We start from the raw sequence: 21,028 nt of genomic DNA, 5'->3' as shown, positions 1-21,028 counted from the left end.
TAAGCCTCAGGGTGGGTTGACATGCGTGGCCCCTACCCTGCCTGGATGGTCCGTCAGCTCGTCCGGATGCTCCAGCAGGGCTGAGTGAGTGCATGCTTCATGGGCTCATCAAGCACTGACACCTGGCTGACCCCAGGTCCCGTCTTGGAGTACACTGGCCCATGCAACCTGCAGCTGTCTCTGGCACCAGCATCTCCCAGTTCAGGCAGATCAATGACTACTTCAAAATCTTCTAGACTGTGGTAGAAAATGCAGATTCCTGGCCCCACTCTAGACTCTCTAAATCCAAATTGGAGGTTCTGGAAATCTTCATTTTTAACCAACGCATGAGCTGAGGCTCCTACATAGACACCTCTTCTACTGAGCTTCTGGAGAACTCACCACCCCCACCTTCTGTCCAGGGAGTCAGAGTCCCTACCCCTTCCCTTGGTCTTGGGGAGAAGCCCTGGGCTCCTGCTGGGGGCCCCAGGGAGGTGTCCCTCACTCTCTGGGGTGGAGGAGTAAAACTTCACACAGAAACATTAGACAAATCAGGTCTTTTATTTACAGACTATGATGAGAAAAGCATACAAAAGAAGCCTCTTGGTCAATCATGTAAAGGGAAAGCTCTAAAATTCAATTTTTAGTAGAGTGTGGATGCTGATATTAAACAAACAAACAAAACTGAAGAGAAAGAAAAGGCAGAAAGGTAAGCTGCAGCATGGGTACCCTGTCTCGGAGGAAATGACAACTCAGCTGAGTGACTGTTTAGAATGGTTCATCTTCTGTGCACAGACCTTCACAGGGATGGTTCTGGGAAGTTTCGACTTTTGAAATTTCTGGGTTAATTCTTAACCAGAATTCCAAAACGTCAGGGCCAAATGTGTTTGCCCTTGCAGTGTCTGTGTCTAACTTGGGGCTGGGGTGGGAGGCTCGCCCTCGGATGGGCGGCTCGCCCTTGGATGGGCCTTGGCCGTTCTCGTCCCTCCCAGGTCACATCCGAGAAACTCAACAGGGTTCTCTGGGTCAAGTCAGCAGCACTGGGCCAACAGGAAGGCGTGCTCCCAACCCACGCGGGCTCCTTCCCCCATCTGCCTTTCCTGTGACTCTCTTTTCCACTAAACGAAGCTCTGCTTTTCTTTTCACTGATGTCTCCTTTTCCCCGACTCCCAGTGTGGCCGGGCATGCTATAATTATCTTACATGTGTGAAAATGTGCCAATTGGCGCTAACACAGGGCCATTTCTATTCTCTTTTCCTCACAAATAAGAATGATGCAGGAATTAGGTCCCAGCTCACCTTCAGTGATGAGCCTCCAGGATATGAAGCAGAACCTAGCTTTACAGCTACAACACTCTCCCTTCCACTCATTCCTCTTTCTGTCCATCTGTCTGTCTGTCTTCCAACCTTCTCCACTTCCTAGCTAGGTTTGACGGGTGAAGCGTGAGCAACTGAGCCTTCATTCCCCAGTTAAACTTCACGGGGAAACAAGTAGGTGTCATCACCGAGCCTGCAGACTGGTTCATAATAACTATTTCGAACTGGGAAGTATTATTCTGGAAACCAGGTCAGAACAGGGGCGTGTTGTGGGGGTTGACAGTGGGCACCTCCCTATCCTATGACTCAGTGGCAGTCCACAGATCATCCTCCAGGCCGAGGACTCTCACCCACCCCAACTTTTTGAACCCAGCTGAGATGATGTCAAACTGGGCAGCACAGGAGAGGAAAGGCTACTCCAAGGGCAGCCAATGTGAGCTCACGGGCCTCAGAGGGTCTGAAAGCATCAGCATGGCACCGCTGACCACCTAGCCTCCCCTCGCCCACATCCAGAGCCTAAGACTTTCCAACACTGATAACCCAGAGCTGGTCCCCGTGCTTCCACTTCTCTCATCCAGCATCCTTCTTCTGCTTCCTTCATACCTTCTCCTACTTTCTGGTTCCTTTTCTAAATCATACACTTTCCTTCCTAGGTGTTTCTCTCTCAAGACAGAGCACCCACTGTCAGTTTGACGCCAAGGATGACGGGGCTGATGGTACCTGATAGCTGGGTCAGGAAGCGCACGACCTCAGCTGGCTATCTGCCTGCAGGTGGGGTCTGGCCAGCCCCACGTGTGGCCAAGCTGGAATGGGCTGGACTGGGCCCAGCAGCGCTTAGGAGCCCTCCCTCCCTCAAACAACCTGCACTTGAACTTGCTGATCCTCCTTCCCCCATCACCACCTGCACATTCATGTCAGAGAGAGTGAAAGTGACAAGCCTTCATCTACTTGAAACAGTCGTGACACAGTGTCAACATGGTTTTCAAAGCACCGGCGCCTTCAAAGAGATTTTTCTTTCCTCCTTCTTCTCAAGCCTGTAATTAAACTTCTAGTGGCAAAGGAGTGCAGAAAGGAGATGGGGGGATGGCTTTAGGAACAAACAGTTCCTTGGGTGCCCTCAGAACTGAGGCGGTCACGGGCTGGGAGCTCTGTCAGCCTGAGAACTTTCCAGAATCGAGCAAACTGGCTCACTCCAAATCAAAATCCCCCACCTCCCACCCTATCCCTAATCACCACTCTGCTGCCCCCCCAGGACTGGCTCCTGCCAAGTGTTTGCCTCTCAGCCACCCCCTGCCATCTTTCATGGGCAGCTCTGGTTTTAGCAAACTCTTGCTAATCCCAAACCTGACCTCAGCCTAATTCTCTGCAGGATTGTCCACCAGGGCCTCCTGTGTCCGAGAGATGTGGAAGCTCAGCAGATGGATGGGGATGACTCATCCATGACATTCGTCCAATTCAACCAAGACAGTTTTTTCTCTTCCGAGTATTTTGTGGGTTCAAGTCTGAAATGCTCCTGGGTTCACACTGTTCCCAGAACAGAGGCTTCCGATTATTTTTGCAGGGTCCGCCCAGGCAGCTCCCACTAGCGGACGAACGACACCACGCTGGTGGCCACGCCGAATGGGGCGGAGTAGGCGGCGGCGAATCCCTGCAGGCCGACCACGATGTAGCGGCATCCTTTGGTGATAACCTTTCCAACGTTCTATTTTTTAGGAACAGAGGAAAAAAGCAAAGGGTTAGATGAGGCAACTTTGTGATCTTTCGTGCACAATTGTGCCATACATACAGACTCATCTCACCTCACTTTCCCAGGGCAAATGAGCAAGTCAGCAATTTCCCACCTCTCTGGCACCCCACATGGAACCCCATCAGAAGAATACGTGGAGGATCAGAACAGACATCAGCACCTTGACAAGGGCTTTCCAGCCCCACAAGGTTCCAGGTAATTCAAAGATCTTCTTGGAGACAACCGTGAAGCTGCTAGTTCTAAAACCAAACCAGGGGACTTCCCTAGTGGTCCAGTGGCAGAGACTCCATGGTCCCCATGCTGGAGGCCTGGGTTCAATCCCTGGTCAGGGAACTAGATCTCACATGTCACGACTAAGACCTGGCACAGCCAAATACATATTTTTAACAATTTAAACCAAACCAACAGTGTTGTATTATTTGAACACAAAGCCCACTCTCCTCTGTTCAAGCGAAGTTACTGGATCAGAGGAGGGCTGGGTCAAGTTTTCCTTCACTCACCTGAGCTGAAAGCCCACCCCGTCCTCCCTCTAAGCCCAGGACACGCCCCCTCTGACCCACATTTTGTGTCTCTAAAGTCTCCCGCAGCTCTGTCATTGTTGCGCCCATGGTTTGGGGTTCCTGATACAATTCTACACTCCTTAATGGTAAGGGCTGGGCCTTACTTTCTTGGTATCCATTCTTCCTCCTCCTTGTCTTCAAGGCTTGGTGCCAGTCAGAGGGTATCCAAGGGATTCAAGTGCAGTCGCAACAGAGGAATGAAGGCCACCACCACCAGCTAATACTGGCCATGCTGTTGCCCCTCCCCTTTCTCTCCCCAACCCCAACTTCTGTCTCCATGACAATGGCACTCGTGGAGGTGACCTGGATGTCATCATACATCTTGTCTGTCCATCCTCAATGCTTCCAGCTCCAATGACCACTCAAAATCCCTGATCACAATTGCAAGCCTCACTCTGACACCAACACTGCCTGACCAGCCTGGTCCGTTGGGCCAGGAGGCCGACTGTCCCTCTCTCCCAGATAGGATTTCTTACCTCTTCCCTTCTCCACAAGCCCCCAGCACACACGAACACACACTGTGTCCATATCCTCATTAGATGAGGAGGTCAGAAATCATTGGGGAACCCAGTGATGCTCTGCCACTGTCTACACCTGCCCTGACTTCTCCTCCCACCTAGCCATGTCCCAGTGGGAAAAGGTACCCCTACGGCCATTCCCTGGACACTTGCTGCTGTTACCCTCTTCCCCTTGCCCTCAGCTTTCCCTTCTCCAACATCATCACCCTCTTCCTCCCCATTAGGTCACCCCCCTTAGCTTACACATATGCTCAGCTGTCCCCTTGACTCGGCAGCCTTCTCTAGGCCCTGCCCGCGTCACGCCAAGCCAATGGAGTCATCTGCACACACTGCCTCTACTCCCCCTCCTTACTCCTTTGTCCCCTACTTTGACCCATCCAGGACGGATTGACTGTGGCCATCCGCCACCGCCATGTTGCCTGAGCCAATGAGCACTTTTCTGTCTTCCCCCTGACTCTCGGCCGCTTTGGATACTTCATCAAACAGTCATTTTGACTTTTCCCTTACCTCACACGAAGCCCTTCTTCAGCTTTCTATTCTATTTTTTTTTAACATTTTAAAAATTGAAGTATAGTTGATTTACAGTGTTTCAGATATACAGCAAAGTGGTTCAGTTCTCCATATAAATATATCTATATATGTATGTGCTGTGCTTAGTCACTCAGTTGTGTCCAACTCTTGGCGACCCCATGGACTGCAGCCTGCCAGCCTCCTCTGTCCATGGGGATTCTCCAGGCAATTTATATATATATGACAGGATCATTTGCTGTATGTCTGAAACATTGTGAAAAGGATATATTATATATCCATCTATATAGATAGATATAGACTTTTTCAGTGTTTTTCCATTATAGGTCATTATAAGATATTGAATATGGTTCCCTGTGTTATAGGGTAGGTTCTTGTTGTTTATCTAGTGTATATGCTAATTCAAAATTTCTAACTTATTCCTCCTCCCCCTCTGGTAACCATAAGCTTGTTTTCTATGCCTGTGAGTTTATTTCTATTTTGTAAATAAGTGCATTTGTTATCTCTCTCTCTTTTTTTTTTTTTTTGGTTTCCACATATGAAAGTGAAAGTCGCTCAGTCGTGTCCAACTCTTTGTGACTGTGTAGTCCATGGAATTCTCCAGGCCAGAATACTGGAGCGGGTAGCCTTTCCCTTCTCCAGGGGATCTTCCCAATTCAGGGATCAAACCCAGGTCTCTGGCATTGCAGGTGGGTTCTTTACCAGCGGAGCCACGAGGGAAGCTCCACATGTAAGTGGCATCATGTGATATTCGACTCTGACTTACTTCACTCAGTATGGTGATCTTTAGGCCCACACATGTTGCTGCAAATGGCATTATTTTGTTCTTTTTTAATGGCCCTCCTCAGGTTTCTTCACTGGATTATTCCTTCAATCAAACTTAAAAATGTTATTCTTCAGTACTGTTCCTTATTTTTTATTTTAAAACATGTTTTGGCCTAGAATTTCTCCACAGGTGATGTCACCCATCTCCAGTGACTTTGAGTATTTCCTGTATGCTGATAAATTCCAAATTTATATCTTTGGCTCTGACTCAAATATTTACCTCTCTATTTGAGGTCTCTCCTTTTTGAGGACTCATGATTCCTCTGGCAAACACTCTTCCTTGCTGCAACAAATAGACAAATCTAACTTCAACTGGCTACTCGTATGTTCCTAGAGGCCTTTGGTTATTAGGCTTCAACAAGAAGGAAGCACCAAGGAGTTAAGTCTACTTGTGATTATACAGCTGGTAAGAGGCAGAGCTGAACTTCAATCCCAAAGAAATCTCATCTCAGGGTCTGTGTCCTTCACCCCCACATACGCTTCCCTTCTTTCATGAAGGCAGATGTAACCTTGCAGTTGCTTGCGGCCTGGGCATAAAGTCCACCCCCGTCACTTACTTAACTTTCCTTGGCCTCAGTGTCTTCACCTATATAATGAGAATATTTGGTAACCACCTCACTGGGTAAAGAGGATTAAATGGGTTTGTGCAAGGAAAGTACTTAGAACAGTTGTTTAGTTGCTAAGTTGTGTCTGACTCTTTTGAGACCCCCATGGACTGCAGCCCGCCAGGCTTCTCTGTTCATGCGATTTCCCAGACAAGAATACTGGAGTGGGTAGCCATTTCCTTCTCCAGGAAGGACTGAATCCTGTCTCTTGCATTGGCAGGCGGGTTCTTTACGAGCGAAGCCCACTAGAACAGTGCCTGGCACCAAATCCAGCAGTACAAATGCCCCCAGAGATCAGTTAGCTTTATTGGAAAATAACCTCTGCTGCTTTTTACTTTATAGTAGTTTAGGTTTGTGGTAGTAATTTTAAAATCTAAGATATTTTGTTGTCTGTTCAGGGAAGTTTCTTAAGACTGTACTTTCCTATGATTTCTGGCTTATCTCGGCTTTCATTGGCCTCGGGATAACAGAATGAGGTCCTGCTCAATACTGTATGCCCAGCACCCAGAAAGGGCCTGGGTGTTTCCTTTGGTTGCTCTCAGGCCAAAGGAGGAGTTCTGGGAGATGAAGGTAATTTTGATGGCTTTTTTAGACACTGATTTCTGGGACACGGTGTCATCAACTTCTCAATGGGACATTAGGGTGTATGTCCAGGGTAGGGAGGTGATGCTACTAAAAGATACATCTCTATAAATGTGTGATAAGATTCAGTGGGAGAATTTTACTTACCTGTTTGAAATAACCACAAAAATTGTCCTCTAACAGTCCAGAGCACCCTTTATAAGCAAAGCCCCTAGAATCATGGATGGCCTTCATTAAACTTGACATTATGGGTATTTGTACATCCACTTCCTTCTGCCTGCTATTTTTAAAAAACTGCATGTCACTTCATCTTTGCCAATGAGAAAAAGATGTTACTAAAATAGCTCATTAGCTAGAACATAGTCAAAACACAGAACTTGAGAAATGTGATGCAAAGAAATGCGAAATATTACCATCGACCAATTCAGTGTCACTGGAGGGAGCAGATTTTGCAATCTTTGATCTGAGTAGAGCTTTTTCAAACCAAATGATCTCTCAGAAGGGCAGAGGGGCCTTGGGGGACCACAGGACAGTGTGGAGGGTTGGATAATACCTTCTTCCAAGAGCCCTAATCCCCAGAATCTGTGTATAGGCCACCTCATTTGGCAAAAGGGACTTTGCAGACATCAGTTAATGAAGGATCTTGAATTGGAGGGACTACCATAGATTATGGATTATCTAGGGGAGCCTGATCATTATAAGGATTCTTATATCTTTATTAACATAAGGATGCAAATAAGAAGAGCCAGTCTTATAAAAGTGATTCTGGAGGACTCAGAGAGAAGGCACTGCAGTGACAGAAGCAGAAGGACAGAGAGAAAGAGACCTGCAGATGTTATGCCAGTGGCCTTGGATGTGGAGTGGGGTGGCAGGGAGAGGGGCACCTCTAGAACCTGAAAAGAACAAAGAAACGGTTTCCCTTGGAGCCTCCTGAAGGAATCAGCCTGCCGACTGAAGCTCAGAAAGGCCGGTTTTGGACTTCTGGTCTCCAGAACTGTAGGAAAGCAAGTTTGTGTCGTCTTAAATCACTGTATTTGTGGTAATCTGTTACAGGGAATCTAATACAGGGAATGTGGCTTTTCTAGGGGTTCCCGGGCATTCAACTAATCCCCAAGGATGTCAGGGATTTCCTGCCCCATCCAGTTTCCAAAAGGAAACCAGTTCTCAACAAAGGCCCTTTTCCCTGGAATATAAAATCCAGTCTTCACATCCCAGGCACAAAGCTGAGGTGGCTGGTCAGCTAAGTGTTAGTCACTCAGTCTTATCCAACTCTTTGCAATCCCATGGACTGACTGTATGTAGCCCGTCAGGCTCCACTGTCCACGGGATTCTCCAGGCAAGAATACTGGAGTGGGTTGCCATTTCCGTCTCCAGGGAGCTGATTTTTTCCCCCTGAGATACAGCTCATTAAACAAAATCAGAAAAGAACCAGTCGTATGGGGCCTCTTGTCCATCTCTTAGAAAACAGCCAACAACAGTCATAGAACCATCATCACATTCCAGGTGCATTCCAAGACCTCTGCGTGGATGAACTCATTCACTCCTTACCACAGTCCATGTGACAGAGAGGAAACCAAGGCAGAAAGCAGAGCAGAGCCCAAGGTCATACAACCAGTAGGAGACTGAGCACAGCTTGTACCTGGCAGTCTGGCTCCAGGGCCCATGTCCTAACCCTCTACTTAGATGTGTGGCCAATACCTTCTTGAGCTCAAGGTCATTCCATACCCTGTGTTTCCCCTCTCCTAACTCCCTTCAAGCAGCCCGATTAACAAAATTTAGTAACTTTTTTAAACTACACCTCTCCCTGTGGCTCCCAGAGGTGCCTGGGAAAGATGACCTCCTATATGAATGTAGGTTTGGGGTTTGGTGCCCTTAACCCCCTCCTGCCTCCATCCTAACTGCTTCCGTACAGGCAGAGGCCAGGAGAGGGTCCTGACGCCCAGCTCGGCTTCTCTCAAGCTGTGCAGCCTTGAACAAAGAGCTTAACTTCCTGAAACTCCAGTTTCCTTCACTGCATAATGGGAGTCTGTGGGCTTTCCAAGGTCGTTAAGAAGAGTCAGAGCTTTGGCACATTGTGTGTGCAACGGAGCACCCAGCAGACTGTAAGAGCAAAGTACTTCCACCTCCTTCACTCCAAAAACAGGGACTTTCCCAGCAACCCAGGCTCCATCTGAATATTCTGTTACTTCAAAATCAACTGGGGCCCCTGACCACCAAGAGTCCCGGGCACCCAGCCTTCGGAGCCCAGAGATTCCTGCCAGACGCTGGACCCAAAGCAGCCCTGGGGTGACCCTACTCGGGGACACGGGTTAGCATAGGGTAAGGGGCCTATCTACTTCTAAATATTTCCATCAACCCCAAAGGCAAACCCACACACATTCAGCAAGCAGTTGCTCTGCATTTCTTCTTCCCTCCAGTCCCTGGCAAGCAACCATCTGCCTCCTGTCTCTCTTGATTTACCTATTCTGGATATTTTATATGAATGGAATCATATGTCTGGCTGCTTTCAACTAGCACCGTGTTTCATCCATGTTGTAGCATGCACTCGATTCCTTTTCATGGCTGAATAATATTCCACCGTGTGTGTACTACATGTTGTTTACCCGCTTATCAATTGATGGACATTTGAATTGTTGCCATTCTTTGGCTATTGTGATGCTGCTGTGAACATGTATACATATATATCTGTTTGAGTACCTATTTTCAGTTCTTTTTTGGGTATACACCTAGGAGTGGAATTACTGGAACTACTATTACATATGGTGCATGTGTGTGAGCATGAGAGCATACATGCTCAGTTGTGTTCAACTCTTTGTAACTCCACGGGCTTATAGCCCGCCAGCCTCCTCTGTCCATAGAAATTTCCAGGCAAGAATAGTGGAGCAGGTTGCCATTTCCTCCTCCAGGGGATCTTCCCAACCCAAGGATCGAACCCAAGTCTCCTTCATCTCTTGCGTTGGCAGGCGGATTCTTTAGCACTGTGCCACCAATATATATATTCCTTTTTGGATTGTTTTTCATTATAGGTCATTACAAGATATTGACTATAGTTCCCTGTGCTATTTACAGTAGGTCCTTATTGTGTATTTATACACTGGCCATATGTTAGTTCTGTGTTTAATTTTTTGAGGAAATGCTAAATTGTTTTTCACAGCAGCTGCCCCATTTTACATTTCCACCAGCAACTCACAAGAATTCTAACTTTCCACATCCTCGCCAACACTTGCTATTTTCTGTTTTTTTTTTTTCCTAATAATAATCATGCTAGTGAATGTGAACCAATACCTCATCATTAACCTGTGAAACCCTGACTCATCCTTCTGTGCCCAGTTTCCATGTCACCACTGATCTGAAAAACTTGACTTTACAACCTCGTTCCTGAAGATAAAATGCCCAGGCTCTTTCCATGTAGCTCCAGGGCAGTGACCCATATGCCAGCGTCTCCCCAGGAAGACTCCACTAGGGCACGACTACATCATACCCATTTTAGATCTCTAGTGCTCAGCGCAACATCTGGCACATTGTTAGAACTCCCAGAGCATCTTCAGCTCAGCCAGCCTCTGAGCCGGGATTCACACATTTATCAGTTCACCAACTGAGGCAAACAATGACTTTTTTGGTGCTCAACTGGGTAAAAAAGGAAAAAGGATGATTCATCCTCGCATGACTCTAAGCCTGAAAGTCCCAATTTTATACTTTTGCTAATATACATTTATTAATATACTTTACCACTGCCTACTTGTTTACTGGTCCCAGAGCTGCTGACGCACCTTTAAAGAAGATGACAAAGCTCAGTTGCTAGGTGTGGAGACTGGTCAATTTCAGGTATGATAAGAGATTGCTGGAGGACACCGATGACTGGAGGGACAAAAATGAGGTGGAGCTCCTGCCCTTTGGCCGAGACAGAGTGAACTCCTGTTGCCTTGTCCAGCTCCAGGGGCCTGAGGCAGCAGGAGCTTTAAGGGTTTGCAGGCAGAAGAACTTGGGAACTGCTTTGGAGCTTTGATCTCTGAGAAAGAAACTCCCGTTGTATCCTATATTCTTATTCTCTCTCTGTCTTTCCCCCTCCCCACCCCCACCCCCAGGCAAGTGACAGTATGTTTGCAGAGAAACACACTGGGAGAAAAGTAGATTCAGTGAGTGAATACTTAGGGACTGTTGCGCTCCCAGGCCCTGGAAATCACCTTGAGAATATTTAGGGGAATAACGCCAACAATTCTCAGCTAGTGGGATGTCCTTGAGAGGATAAACTGGGTTGTAACTCCCTGCTTTCCAACTGGGCCATCTTCTACAAGTCACCGAAACACGCTAATCCCTCAGTGTTCCCATCTGTAAAATAGGGACACTGATTCCTGTCCTCCCGACTACACAGGAGAGTGGGAAGACACCCCTAGGGCCAGAACCACCTGGTAATCGACCCTTGGTAATGTTATTCACCCGCCAGCATGGGGGAAGCCGGGGAGCTGTGAGCAGGGAAACCTCTCGTTTAGTTACGATCCCTCTCCGCAGTCACTTTCGCCCCACCGCCCAGTTCAAGGAGCCGTTTCGGGGCTCCAGGAGAGAATGGCGGGGGGCCGGGAAGGCGGTGGCGGGCGCGGGAGCAGGGCAGGGCAGAGAGGCTGAGAGCGTCAGGCTGTAGGGATCGGACTTCAGCTCTCTGGCAGACGTCGGATGCCCCACCCAGGGCACTGGTGGCGGTTGAATGCCTACCTTGCCGTACTTCTTCAGCTTCTTCCGGTACCTCTTCTTGGGCTTCTCGCTTGGCACCTGCTCCTCCAGCGGCTCGTAGCGCTCTGGGAGGACGGCGAGGTGCACCCTCCGCGCGCCCCGGGACTCCGGGCGCCGGGCGCTCCCCTCGCTCTCCGCCGCCTCCGCCCCGCTCTCCAGATGCTCCAGGATAGCGGCTGCCTCCTCGTCCCCCTCCGTCCGCCCTCGCCCCCGGGCCAGGGGCCCGCAGCGCGGGAGGCTGCTCGCCGCCTTGCTTCGGAGCCTGGCTCCCACCGTCATGATGCTGCGGGCCCTTCGGCTGAGGTCGGGGCGTAAAGACACCAACCTTTGCTCCCAGCCCGCACCTCTAGCCGCGCCGCCCACTGCTGCCCAACGCGACCCGGCCCAGCCCAGCCCAGGCCAACCCGGACGGGGCGGGAGGACTTGGGGTCGCAGCGCCCCCTGGCCGTGGGGCCTGGGATGGCGGTGGCTCCACCGGGCCTGGCCTTCGGCTGGTCGGCCCCAGCGGCCAGGATCCAGGCCACTGGGTGAGGGATAGCTCGAAAGATCAATGTACAATTAACATGCAAAGCACGTTCAACCGCACTTACAACGAAAGAAGTGAACCCCAACTAGTGAGACTTCCTTTGCCCACGTGCAGACTGGCAGAGATGATGTGATGGTGATGATGGTGATGGAAAAGATGATAGTAATAAAGATCGTGGGCTTCCCCGGTGGCTCAGACGGTAGAGTCCGCCTGCAATGCAGGATGGAACCCGCCTGGGTTCGATCCCTGGGTCGGGAAGATCCCCTGGAGAAGGAAATGGCAACCCACTCCAGTATTCCTGCCTGGGAAATCCCATGGACAGAGGAGCCTGGCAGGCTACAGTCCATGGGGTTGCAAAGTGAGGATATGGTGAAATGATGACTATAATACAGTATTCAATGGAATGCAAACTAGAGATAGGCTATTGGAAAGGCAATCAGAAAATATTTATTGAGTTCTGAAAAACAGTTGTAACTTTCCAGGTGCCTATGCTAAGGAAACATTCAGAAACACAAACCAGTGAATGGATGGTGTTCATCACAGTCTGACTCCAGTGAAAAAGGGAGGCAAACCAACAGGGCTGGAAAAGTTAATTCTGGCGTGAGCATATGACATCATATGAAGTAATCTTTTAAATCACAATTTTCAAGAATATCACTTTGGTAGACATGCATTCTCAGATTACTGTGGATCTCAATCTGTTTGGGATATCTTACTTTCTTATGTAGGTGAATACCTGTTAATTCTTGGAAATTTAGCATTAAGTATAAAAACAATGTATTATTATTTCATTAATATTTTAATACTATCAAAATGTATGATACGTTTAAGAACTGTTTGGAATATACTACTAGAAGTATATACAATAGTCATAATTTAACATAGTAGAATATCAAAAATTAGTTTTTTTATTTCAATTTAAATTCTAAAATAAAATAATTTATTTAGACTGATAAGTTTAACTTGAAAGGAATATAAAAATAAGTTAATTTACTACATTTTTGAGTTACATAGTCCTGTACAAAGTTGAAGGACTTGAAAAGAAAATCACTTATATTGTTTATAAAAGTCACTTAAAATGTTTAAGAAAATTAAATGAAGTGAATGATAAAAACCCATTACAGTGACTGTTAAATTTTATTGTTTGTAAATGAAATAAAACAGTACTGACGGTTAAAAGATTATGGGAAGCTTGATCTATGGAGTTGTAACTAAACTATCAACTTATAAACAAAAACAGACTCTAATTGTCCCTCTTCTATGTGAAAAATGGACTTCAGAGACCCTTCCACTCCCAACTACATAACAAATGGAGATACAGGTGAAATGTCTGTGGAATGTGCTTTGTTTGTTTCCTGTGGGTTTTTTTTTTTTTTTTTTGCTGTACTGGGTCTCTGCTACAGTACATGAGCTTCTCTTGTTTCCTCACAGCATGTGGGATCTTCATTCCCAGACCAGGGATCAAACCCACAACCTCTGCAGTGCAAAGTGGATTCTTAGCTACTGGACCACCAAGAAAGTCCCCATATGGTGTGTTTTTGTCCAAACAAAATAATTTTTGAATATCACAACAACATTTAACTTGCCTATTAAAAGTAAAACACTAGAGCAATTGAAAATTGATCCCCAAATTAAGTCTCTATAATCACGGAGCAAACAGGACTCAAAGACATGTAATCAGAACCCATGTTATGTTGCTCACTATCATCTCTTTAGAAGTTATTCATAGTGGGGTGTGGTTCCCTTGTTTCTACATGGCTTGTTTCTACATGACAATATTTTCTGATCTCATAATCAAAGCCCAAAGTTGCAAATATGTTCTCAATTTATATAATTTTAAATCTTACAATATCCAATTCCATGTAATACCCAGAGACTTGAACTTGATTTAAAATTAATCCTCTCTCCTCCCTCAGAGGCAAAAACAGCAGAAACAGGGCTTTCACTCTAATCTGTCTTTCAAAACTCTCAAGAGTGCCCCTGATTATAAGTTAACTTGTTAAATTCCCTCCAGTACTCAAAGGACTCTGGGGGATGCTCATCTCCCAGCCTCTGCTCCCAGGAAAGGGAGTGGAAAGGGCTGAAAGCCCATCCTTAGGAATCTTTCCTTCCTGGTAATAATTCAGAACCTGCTAATAATTAGCCCAAGGGATAGCATGTTCCCAGGCAAGAATACTGATGTGGGTAGCCATTCCCTTCTCCAGGGGACCTTCCCAACCCAGGGATTGAACCTGGGTCTCCTAAATCGCAGACAGATTCGTGAAAATGTATCATTGGTTATTATAAAAAATGTTAAAATAAAAAATGCTTAGGCTATCTCAGAGTCTTAAAAACAATTGTTTATTTGAATTAACTTGCCTAAGATAGTTACAGATATTTAATTGAAAATAAAGTTTCCATATGTAGACCTATAAAGGTTTTATATCTTTTGTTTTGCAAAAAATATATGAATTTGGAAAGAAAGAGGGGCTCCCCTGGTGGCTCAGACAGTAGAGAATCTACCTGCAACAAAGGAGACCTGGGTTTGATCCCTGGGTGGGGAAGATCCCCTGGAGGAGGAAATGGCTACCTACGCCAGTATTCTTACCTGGGAAATCCCACAGACAGAGGAGCCTGGTGGGCTGCAGTTCATGGGGTCGCAAAGAGTCAGACACGGCTGAGCGACTGAACAGCAACAACACTTCTGATTAGCCCAAACTTCAAACTTCTGGGTCACCAGCGTCAAGAGGCCAAGGTGTTTGATCTTATAGGCACTGGGGCTGGAAGGGAACTGGCGCACAGCGTCAGCATTTGTTCACCCCTGGCTTCAACTCCAGTAGGGCTCTGGCATCCACCACGGTTGGAAAGTTCGAGAAAGCCCACGTGCTTCCCAGCGCAGCCCCTTTGCCGCTTTCTCAGCACAGTTCTGGGGATAAGAGAACCATCGCAGGGCTAAGTGATTTATTTTCTATTTGGGGCATTTCCAGATTCCAGTTTAGCTTGCCAGCCCCACGTAACTAAAAGCTTGGCTCTTTCCTCCTCACCCGCATGCATCGCCTCTCGGTGCCAAGCAGGCCCCCTTCTCTGGTCCCCACGCACAGCTCAGCGACTTGCCCAGAAAATGCAGGCTGCACGCCTGCCTGCCTGTCCGTGAGAGCTTGTCACTCTCTGGAATTCCATTCACCAAGACTCTCCTGTATCCACCACCAGTGCATCATTCTACATCAGAATTCACCTGTGGATAAAGCCTTAAAGTAGAACATGTAATAGTCAAAATCATCCTTCAACACTATAATAAAATTGTATCTTATTTGGTTGGATTTATTCAAAAGCCACCGATGACTTGGAAAACTCCCAAGCTATTTGCACTGAATGTTGATAACAGAAAAATGTATGTGTAGAGAAAAAAGTCAGAATTATGACCTTATGAGTTAAAAGAATATTTCTGACTAAACCTGAAAAATCTGCACTGATATGCATTCTCCTTTGCCAACAGTGCATCATTCAAATATTTATATATATAAATATAATATGCATAGTAAATATATATATATATATATATATTCTAATATAATAGATAACACCATTTTTCCTGGATGTGTGTTAAAATATCTTAATAACTGGTACTATATTTAGAAAATGGCAACACAGAAAACTGTTTTGGCTTGTATATAGTAAAACCAGGTAATTATTTAATTTGATGTAATAATACTTAACATGAATGATGTATTAATTAGAAAGGAGGAAGAGGGAAGAAATGTGAATTTGGTAGGGGTAGGGAACAGAGAAGATTATTAAAAAACTCATATTAGGATAGAACTTAGTACAATGAAAATTTAATTAGAGACATGAAAATTTAATTAGAGACATGAAGATTCTAAACATATTAAGAGAAATTGAATAGGATGAATTTGGCATCATGGGCTTGTCTGGGTTTGTCCAGAATGCACATATATAAATTTTACACCTATAGCTATGCCTAGAGTCATTGTAGGTGAGCCATAAAACAACTAAATGAAATTCTTGGTCAATACTCAGAAGACTGAAATATAACGGTTATTTCTATTTATTTTAATGATATGAAGTTATAAAACTGACTTACTCTTTGCCTGTGGCTGAATATAGCCCAAAGTAAAAAGCAAGAACTAAAATATTAAGAACTCAGAAATGTCAAATGCTGACCCTTTCAAACCAAAAATAAATGGAAACATTTGGACAGAACTTCACTAAGCCACAGAATGAGGAATTATTTCAGAGTTCTCTAAACCAAAGTAATTTTACTCTATAACCTCTGGTGCACTCTAAGTACAAAAGCAAGTACAAATACAAATTTTACTTTCATTTAGCAGTTTAATAATTACTATTCATACTGTATCACTATTTGGGATCAAAAGATAAAAGGGGAAAACCCTTTTATTGGCAAGTAAAATAAATTAGTAATTCTGTTAGCTTTGTTATAAATCAAGAGCTTCACAGTGACAATTATATGTGTCATTTATGATAAAAGAAAAGAAGGCATAATTATAGTTTAAATATAGAATTAATAATTTAAATACTATGGTTGTGAAGTAATATAAGGACTAAATTAAAAATGCCTATGAATGTATCACACACGTGTGTATAGAGAGATCGATTGGGAGGTGGACATTTTTTTCCATCTCTGTCTACTGAAATGGCCTATAGGTCGTATCATCCTAGTAGCATAAAATCAGATAAGCACCTCTTGTGCTAATAGTTTGGTCTCATATCAATTTCCATGGAAAGGTAATGGGGTTTAGGAAAAACTGGCTGATTGCATGCTTGGGATGAGGAAGGTGTAAGACGGCCTTGCGATATCTGGTTACTAGAAAGCAAAGACACATTTAAAAATTGTGCATTTTGGCTGGTGGCTCTGTGGATAAGAATCTGCCTGCTAGTGCAGGAGACACTGGTTCATTCCCTGATCCAGGAAGATCCCATATGCCACAGGCCTGTGCTCCATAGCAATGAGAGGCCTGCACAGTGCAACTAGAGTAGGCCCCACTTGCAGCAAGTAGAGACCGTGAAACAACAAAGACCCAGTACAGCCAATATTAAATAAATAGTATTTTTAAAATTGTACATTTTAGGTTACATGGGCTAGGAGGCTACAAAGCCAGACTGCTTTTTAACCTCAACATGCACACACACACACAAAACTAATGACCACAAATAATTGAAACCAATTGAGTCAATGAAAAACCATTGGCTCATCACAGTAGTCTAAGAGGAAAAATATGTGCAGTATAAAAGAATGTAGTTATAAAAGATATGGGTTTTTAAAAAGTTATTTTAACATTCCTAGGGATTTGACCTTGTTAGACTTACAAAATGTGAAAAGAATGCAGAATTCTATCAAGTTCCAGAAAATTTATGAAAGCATTACAGTTTGATATGAGAGATCCAATGGAATGAAACTGAGGTGTCTTTGTAGCCAGATTAAACAACCTGAGTGAATCAAAGGGCAAAATTCAACTGAAGCAGCAAAGGACTTTAGCCTCAAATCCAGGAGAAGGCAGAAGAAATAAATATGCTCTTCGTTAAATCTAGAGAATGTGGGCCACAAGAACAAGCACTTTTCAGGGGCAATGGGGTATCTGTTGTGCAGGCAGGTCCCTAGGATTCCAACCACTGTGGGTCGTAGGGCACGAGCCCTGCATCCCAGACAGGGGGTTTCTCTGCCCTCTAGTGGTTCTCTCCGGTAATAACTGGAAAGTGAAGAAAGTCTTGTCCAACTCTGCGACCCCACGGACTGTATCAGTTCAGTTCAGTTCAGTCGCTCAGTCTAGTCCACGGAATTTTCCAGGCCAGAATACTGGAATGGGTAGTCTTTCCCTACTCCAGGGGATTCCCAACCCAGGAATAGAACCCAGGTCTCCTGCATTGCAGGTGGATTCTTTTTACCAGCTGAGCCACAAGGGAAACCCAAGAATACTGGAGTGGGTAGCTTATCCCTTCTCCAGTGGATCTTCCCAACCCAGGAATCGAACCAGGGTCTCCTGCATTGTAGGAGGATTCTTACCAGCTGAGCTGTGAGAGAAGCCCACATAACTGGAACTAACAACAATTTCAATATGTCAACATTTTTAAAGAAATGGTCTGGTATTTCTGTGCATTGGGCTGGGAATATCCATTCAATATGGGGGCAGGGGTTATATCACCCTGACCTGACTCTTTGACAAATGCATTATCACTCCAATGCAGCTCAATAGAACAAACTTCTAAAGTTGGTTCCACAAACAGGAATATAAAGGGGGACTCTAGTCCATCGGGTTGCAAAGAATTGGACACGACGGAGTGACTAACTTTATTTGGGTTTCCTTTTAAGCTCAGATGGTAAATAAACCGTCTGCAAAGCAGAAGACCTGGGTTTGATCCCTGGGTGGAGAATATCCCCTGGAGAAGAGAATGGCTACCCACTCCAGTGTTCTTGCCTGGAGAATTCCATGGACGGGGGAGCCTGGTAGGCTACAGTCCAAAACAGTAGGACACAACTGAAGCGACTAACACTTTCACATTTTTCAACTTTGTTGGTGAAGAATTTAGAAAGCACTGGCAAAACAGCAAGCTGGGACTCCAGAGCCCAGCGTGCTAAACCTTCCTGGACCAGGTTGGACGAAACCACTTACAACAACATCTTTGATCTCTGTTTCCTCATCAATGAGGGTGTGAATGAAATGATTTCTCAGGCCACATCTGTCCATGATATTCTGTGAATACAATGTTTACAAGAGTTTTAAAATCTGAACCAATTTCTCAGTCTGGATTTCTTTTTTAATAATTGCAAGAAAATAAATGTTTATTAAATCTCTGGATTGGAGATTTTTTTTATGGTTGAGTGATGAAAGAAATGGTAATGGATAGGCTAGTAATTCAGAAGAGAGCAGAAGGAAAGTAAAAGGGAAACAGCAAGCTGAGAAATACTGGCAACAAATAAGAAAAATAATGAGAGCAAACTTTCATTGTGTCTAACATTTATTAGGGTTTTACAAAGAGCCAGGCATATTCTAAGAGCTCTACATGGAAGGTGAATTTTCAGTCACTGGATCATCAGGGAAGTACTGGGGAATGCCTTTTTAAAATAAAATTTTAATTGAAGGATAATTGCTTTACAGAATTCTGTGGTTTTCTGTCATACATCAACAAGAATTGGTGCTGTCTTTTTAAACAAAGAACAGAAACCATTTAGATGCTAGTAAATTTGAAATGCCATTAGGGAAGAATCTCCAGCATCTTGTTTTCTAGTACTTGGCAGGTATTCTTGCCACAAATCAGTACACTTAAAGAGGGGAGAAAAGGTGATTTTAAGATACAAAGTTACCTGAAAGTATACAAAATTGGAATTACCTGTCTTGAAAGTGAAACACTGGAAGATGCCTGCTAAATTAAGCCAATGCCATTAAACTATATATGCCGACTTTAGAAAACAACAGTGATTAAGAACATGTAAGCCTACAGTGAAGACATGACTCCTATGAGCTAGGTTTATTTCTGCCCTTTTCGTTGTTGCTGCTCTTCTTTTTGCTTAATTGTGATAAGATATGCATATACACAGAGAAGGCAATAGCACCCCACTCCAGTACTCTTGCCTGGGAAATCCCATGGATGGAGGAGCTTGGTAGGCTGCAGTCCATGGGGTCGGGAAGAGTCAGACATGACTGAGCGACTTCACTTTCACTTTTCACTTTCATGCACTGGAGGAGGAAGTGGCAACCCATTCCAGTATTCTTGCCTGGAGAATCCCAGGGACGGGAGCCTGGTGGGCTGCCATCTATGGGGTCGCACAGAGTCGGACACGACTGACGTGACTTAGCAGCAGCAGCAGTGTGCATATACAACTGACCATCTCAATCATTCATAAGTATTGAGTTCAATGTTGTTGAGTATATTCACGTTGTTGTTCAGAATTACTTTCATCTTACAGAAGTGAAACTTTATACCCATTAAGCAACTCTCCGCTTCCCCTTCCCCAGCTCCTGGCAATCATAATTTCATTTTCTGTCCCTATGAAATTGACAGTGAGATACATCACATAAGTGGAATGAAGCAGTATTTGTCTTTTTGTGACTGGCTTATTTCACTTTAGAGCATACTGCCTGTGTTTTCTTCTGGGAGTTTTATGGTTTCAGGTCTTAACATTTAAATCTTTAATCAATTTTGAATTTATTTTTCTATATAGTATTAAGAAAAGTAGTCCAGTTTGATTCTTTTGCATGTAGCTGTACAATTTTCCCAACATCATTTATGGACGAGGCTGTTTTCTACCCATTGGTATGCCTCCTTAGTCATAAATTGACCACAAATACGTGGCTTTCTTTCTGGGCTTTCTATTCTGTTCCATTGAGCCGAGTGTTTGTTCTTGTGGCAATATCATACTGTTTTGATTACTGTAGATCTACAATATAGTTTGAAATCAGGGCGCATGATACCTCTAGTTCTTTCTCAAGATTGTTTTGTCTATTTGGGGTCTTCTGTGTCCCCATACAGATTTTGGAATTATCTGTCTTAGTTATGTGAAAAATGCCATTGGTATTTTGATAGGGATTGCATTTGAATCTGTAGATTGCCTTGGACAGTATGGTCATTTTAGCAACATTAATTCTGCCAATTCATGAGCACAGTACATTTTTCCATTTGTTTTGAGTCATCTGTTTCTTTCTGCAAGATCTTATAGTCCTTGATGTGTAGGTCTTTACCTTCTTGCTTAATTTATTCCTGTTTTATTCTTTCTGATGTAATTGTGAATGGGATAGTTTTCCTAATTTCTCTGATAGTTTGCTGTTAGTGTATAGAAATGCAAAAAAAATTATGTATGTTAATTTTGTACCCTGCAACTTTACTGAATTATTAGTTAAAATATTTTTTGGTGGCATTTTTAGGATTTTATATGTATAGTATAATGCCATTTGCAAACAATGAGAGGGGGCTTCCTTTCTCATTCCTGTCTTAGAGAAAAAAAGTCAGGTTTTCACTGTAAAGTATGGTGTTAACTGTGGGCTTGTCATATACCACCTTTATTGTGTTGAGGTGTTTCCCTCTGCGCATTTTCAGGAGAATTTTTATCATAAATGGAGGTTGAATTTTGTCAAAAGCATTTTCTTCATATATTGAGCACAT

At 44.5% G+C, this 21,028-nt stretch overlaps 1 protein-coding gene across 1 annotated transcript; it reads right to left on the bottom strand.

Annotated features, from left to right (window-relative positions):
- Window positions 1-566: 566 nt before the first annotated feature.
- C14H1orf115 (chromosome 14 C1orf115 homolog) lies at window positions 567-11,711 on the bottom strand. The gene is made up of 2 exons (XM_068985986.1): window positions 11,371-11,711; window positions 567-2,997 (listed from the first exon to the last, which is right to left on the bottom strand). The coding sequence occupies exons 1-2, from the start codon at window positions 11,665-11,667 to the stop codon at window positions 2,878-2,880; spliced, it is 417 nt and encodes a 138-aa protein (XP_068842087.1). The 5' UTR covers window positions 11,668-11,711; the 3' UTR covers window positions 567-2,877.
- Window positions 11,712-21,028: the final 9,317 nt, after the last annotated feature.

The sequence above is a fragment of the Capricornis sumatraensis genome, chromosome 14 (assembly GCF_032405125.1).
Source record: "Capricornis sumatraensis isolate serow.1 chromosome 14, serow.2, whole genome shotgun sequence".
In the NCBI taxonomy this organism is placed as follows: Eukaryota; Metazoa; Chordata; class Mammalia; order Artiodactyla; family Bovidae; genus Capricornis; species Capricornis sumatraensis.
The sequence above is the reverse complement of the archived record's forward strand: the minus strand, read 5'-3'. Positions and strand labels throughout refer to the sequence as shown.

What these genes read in the sequence shown, in the direction of transcription:
- C14H1orf115 (XM_068985986.1), bottom strand. Translation starts at nt 11,667, where the DNA reads ATGACGGTGGGAGCCAGGCTCCGAAGCAAGGCGGCGAGCAGCCTCCCG. An exon ending in AGCTGAAGAAGTACGGCAAG is followed by an intron (nt 2,998 to 11,370) that starts GTAGGCATTCAA and finishes CCTAAAAAATAG; the next exon opens with AACGTTGGAAAGGTTATCAC.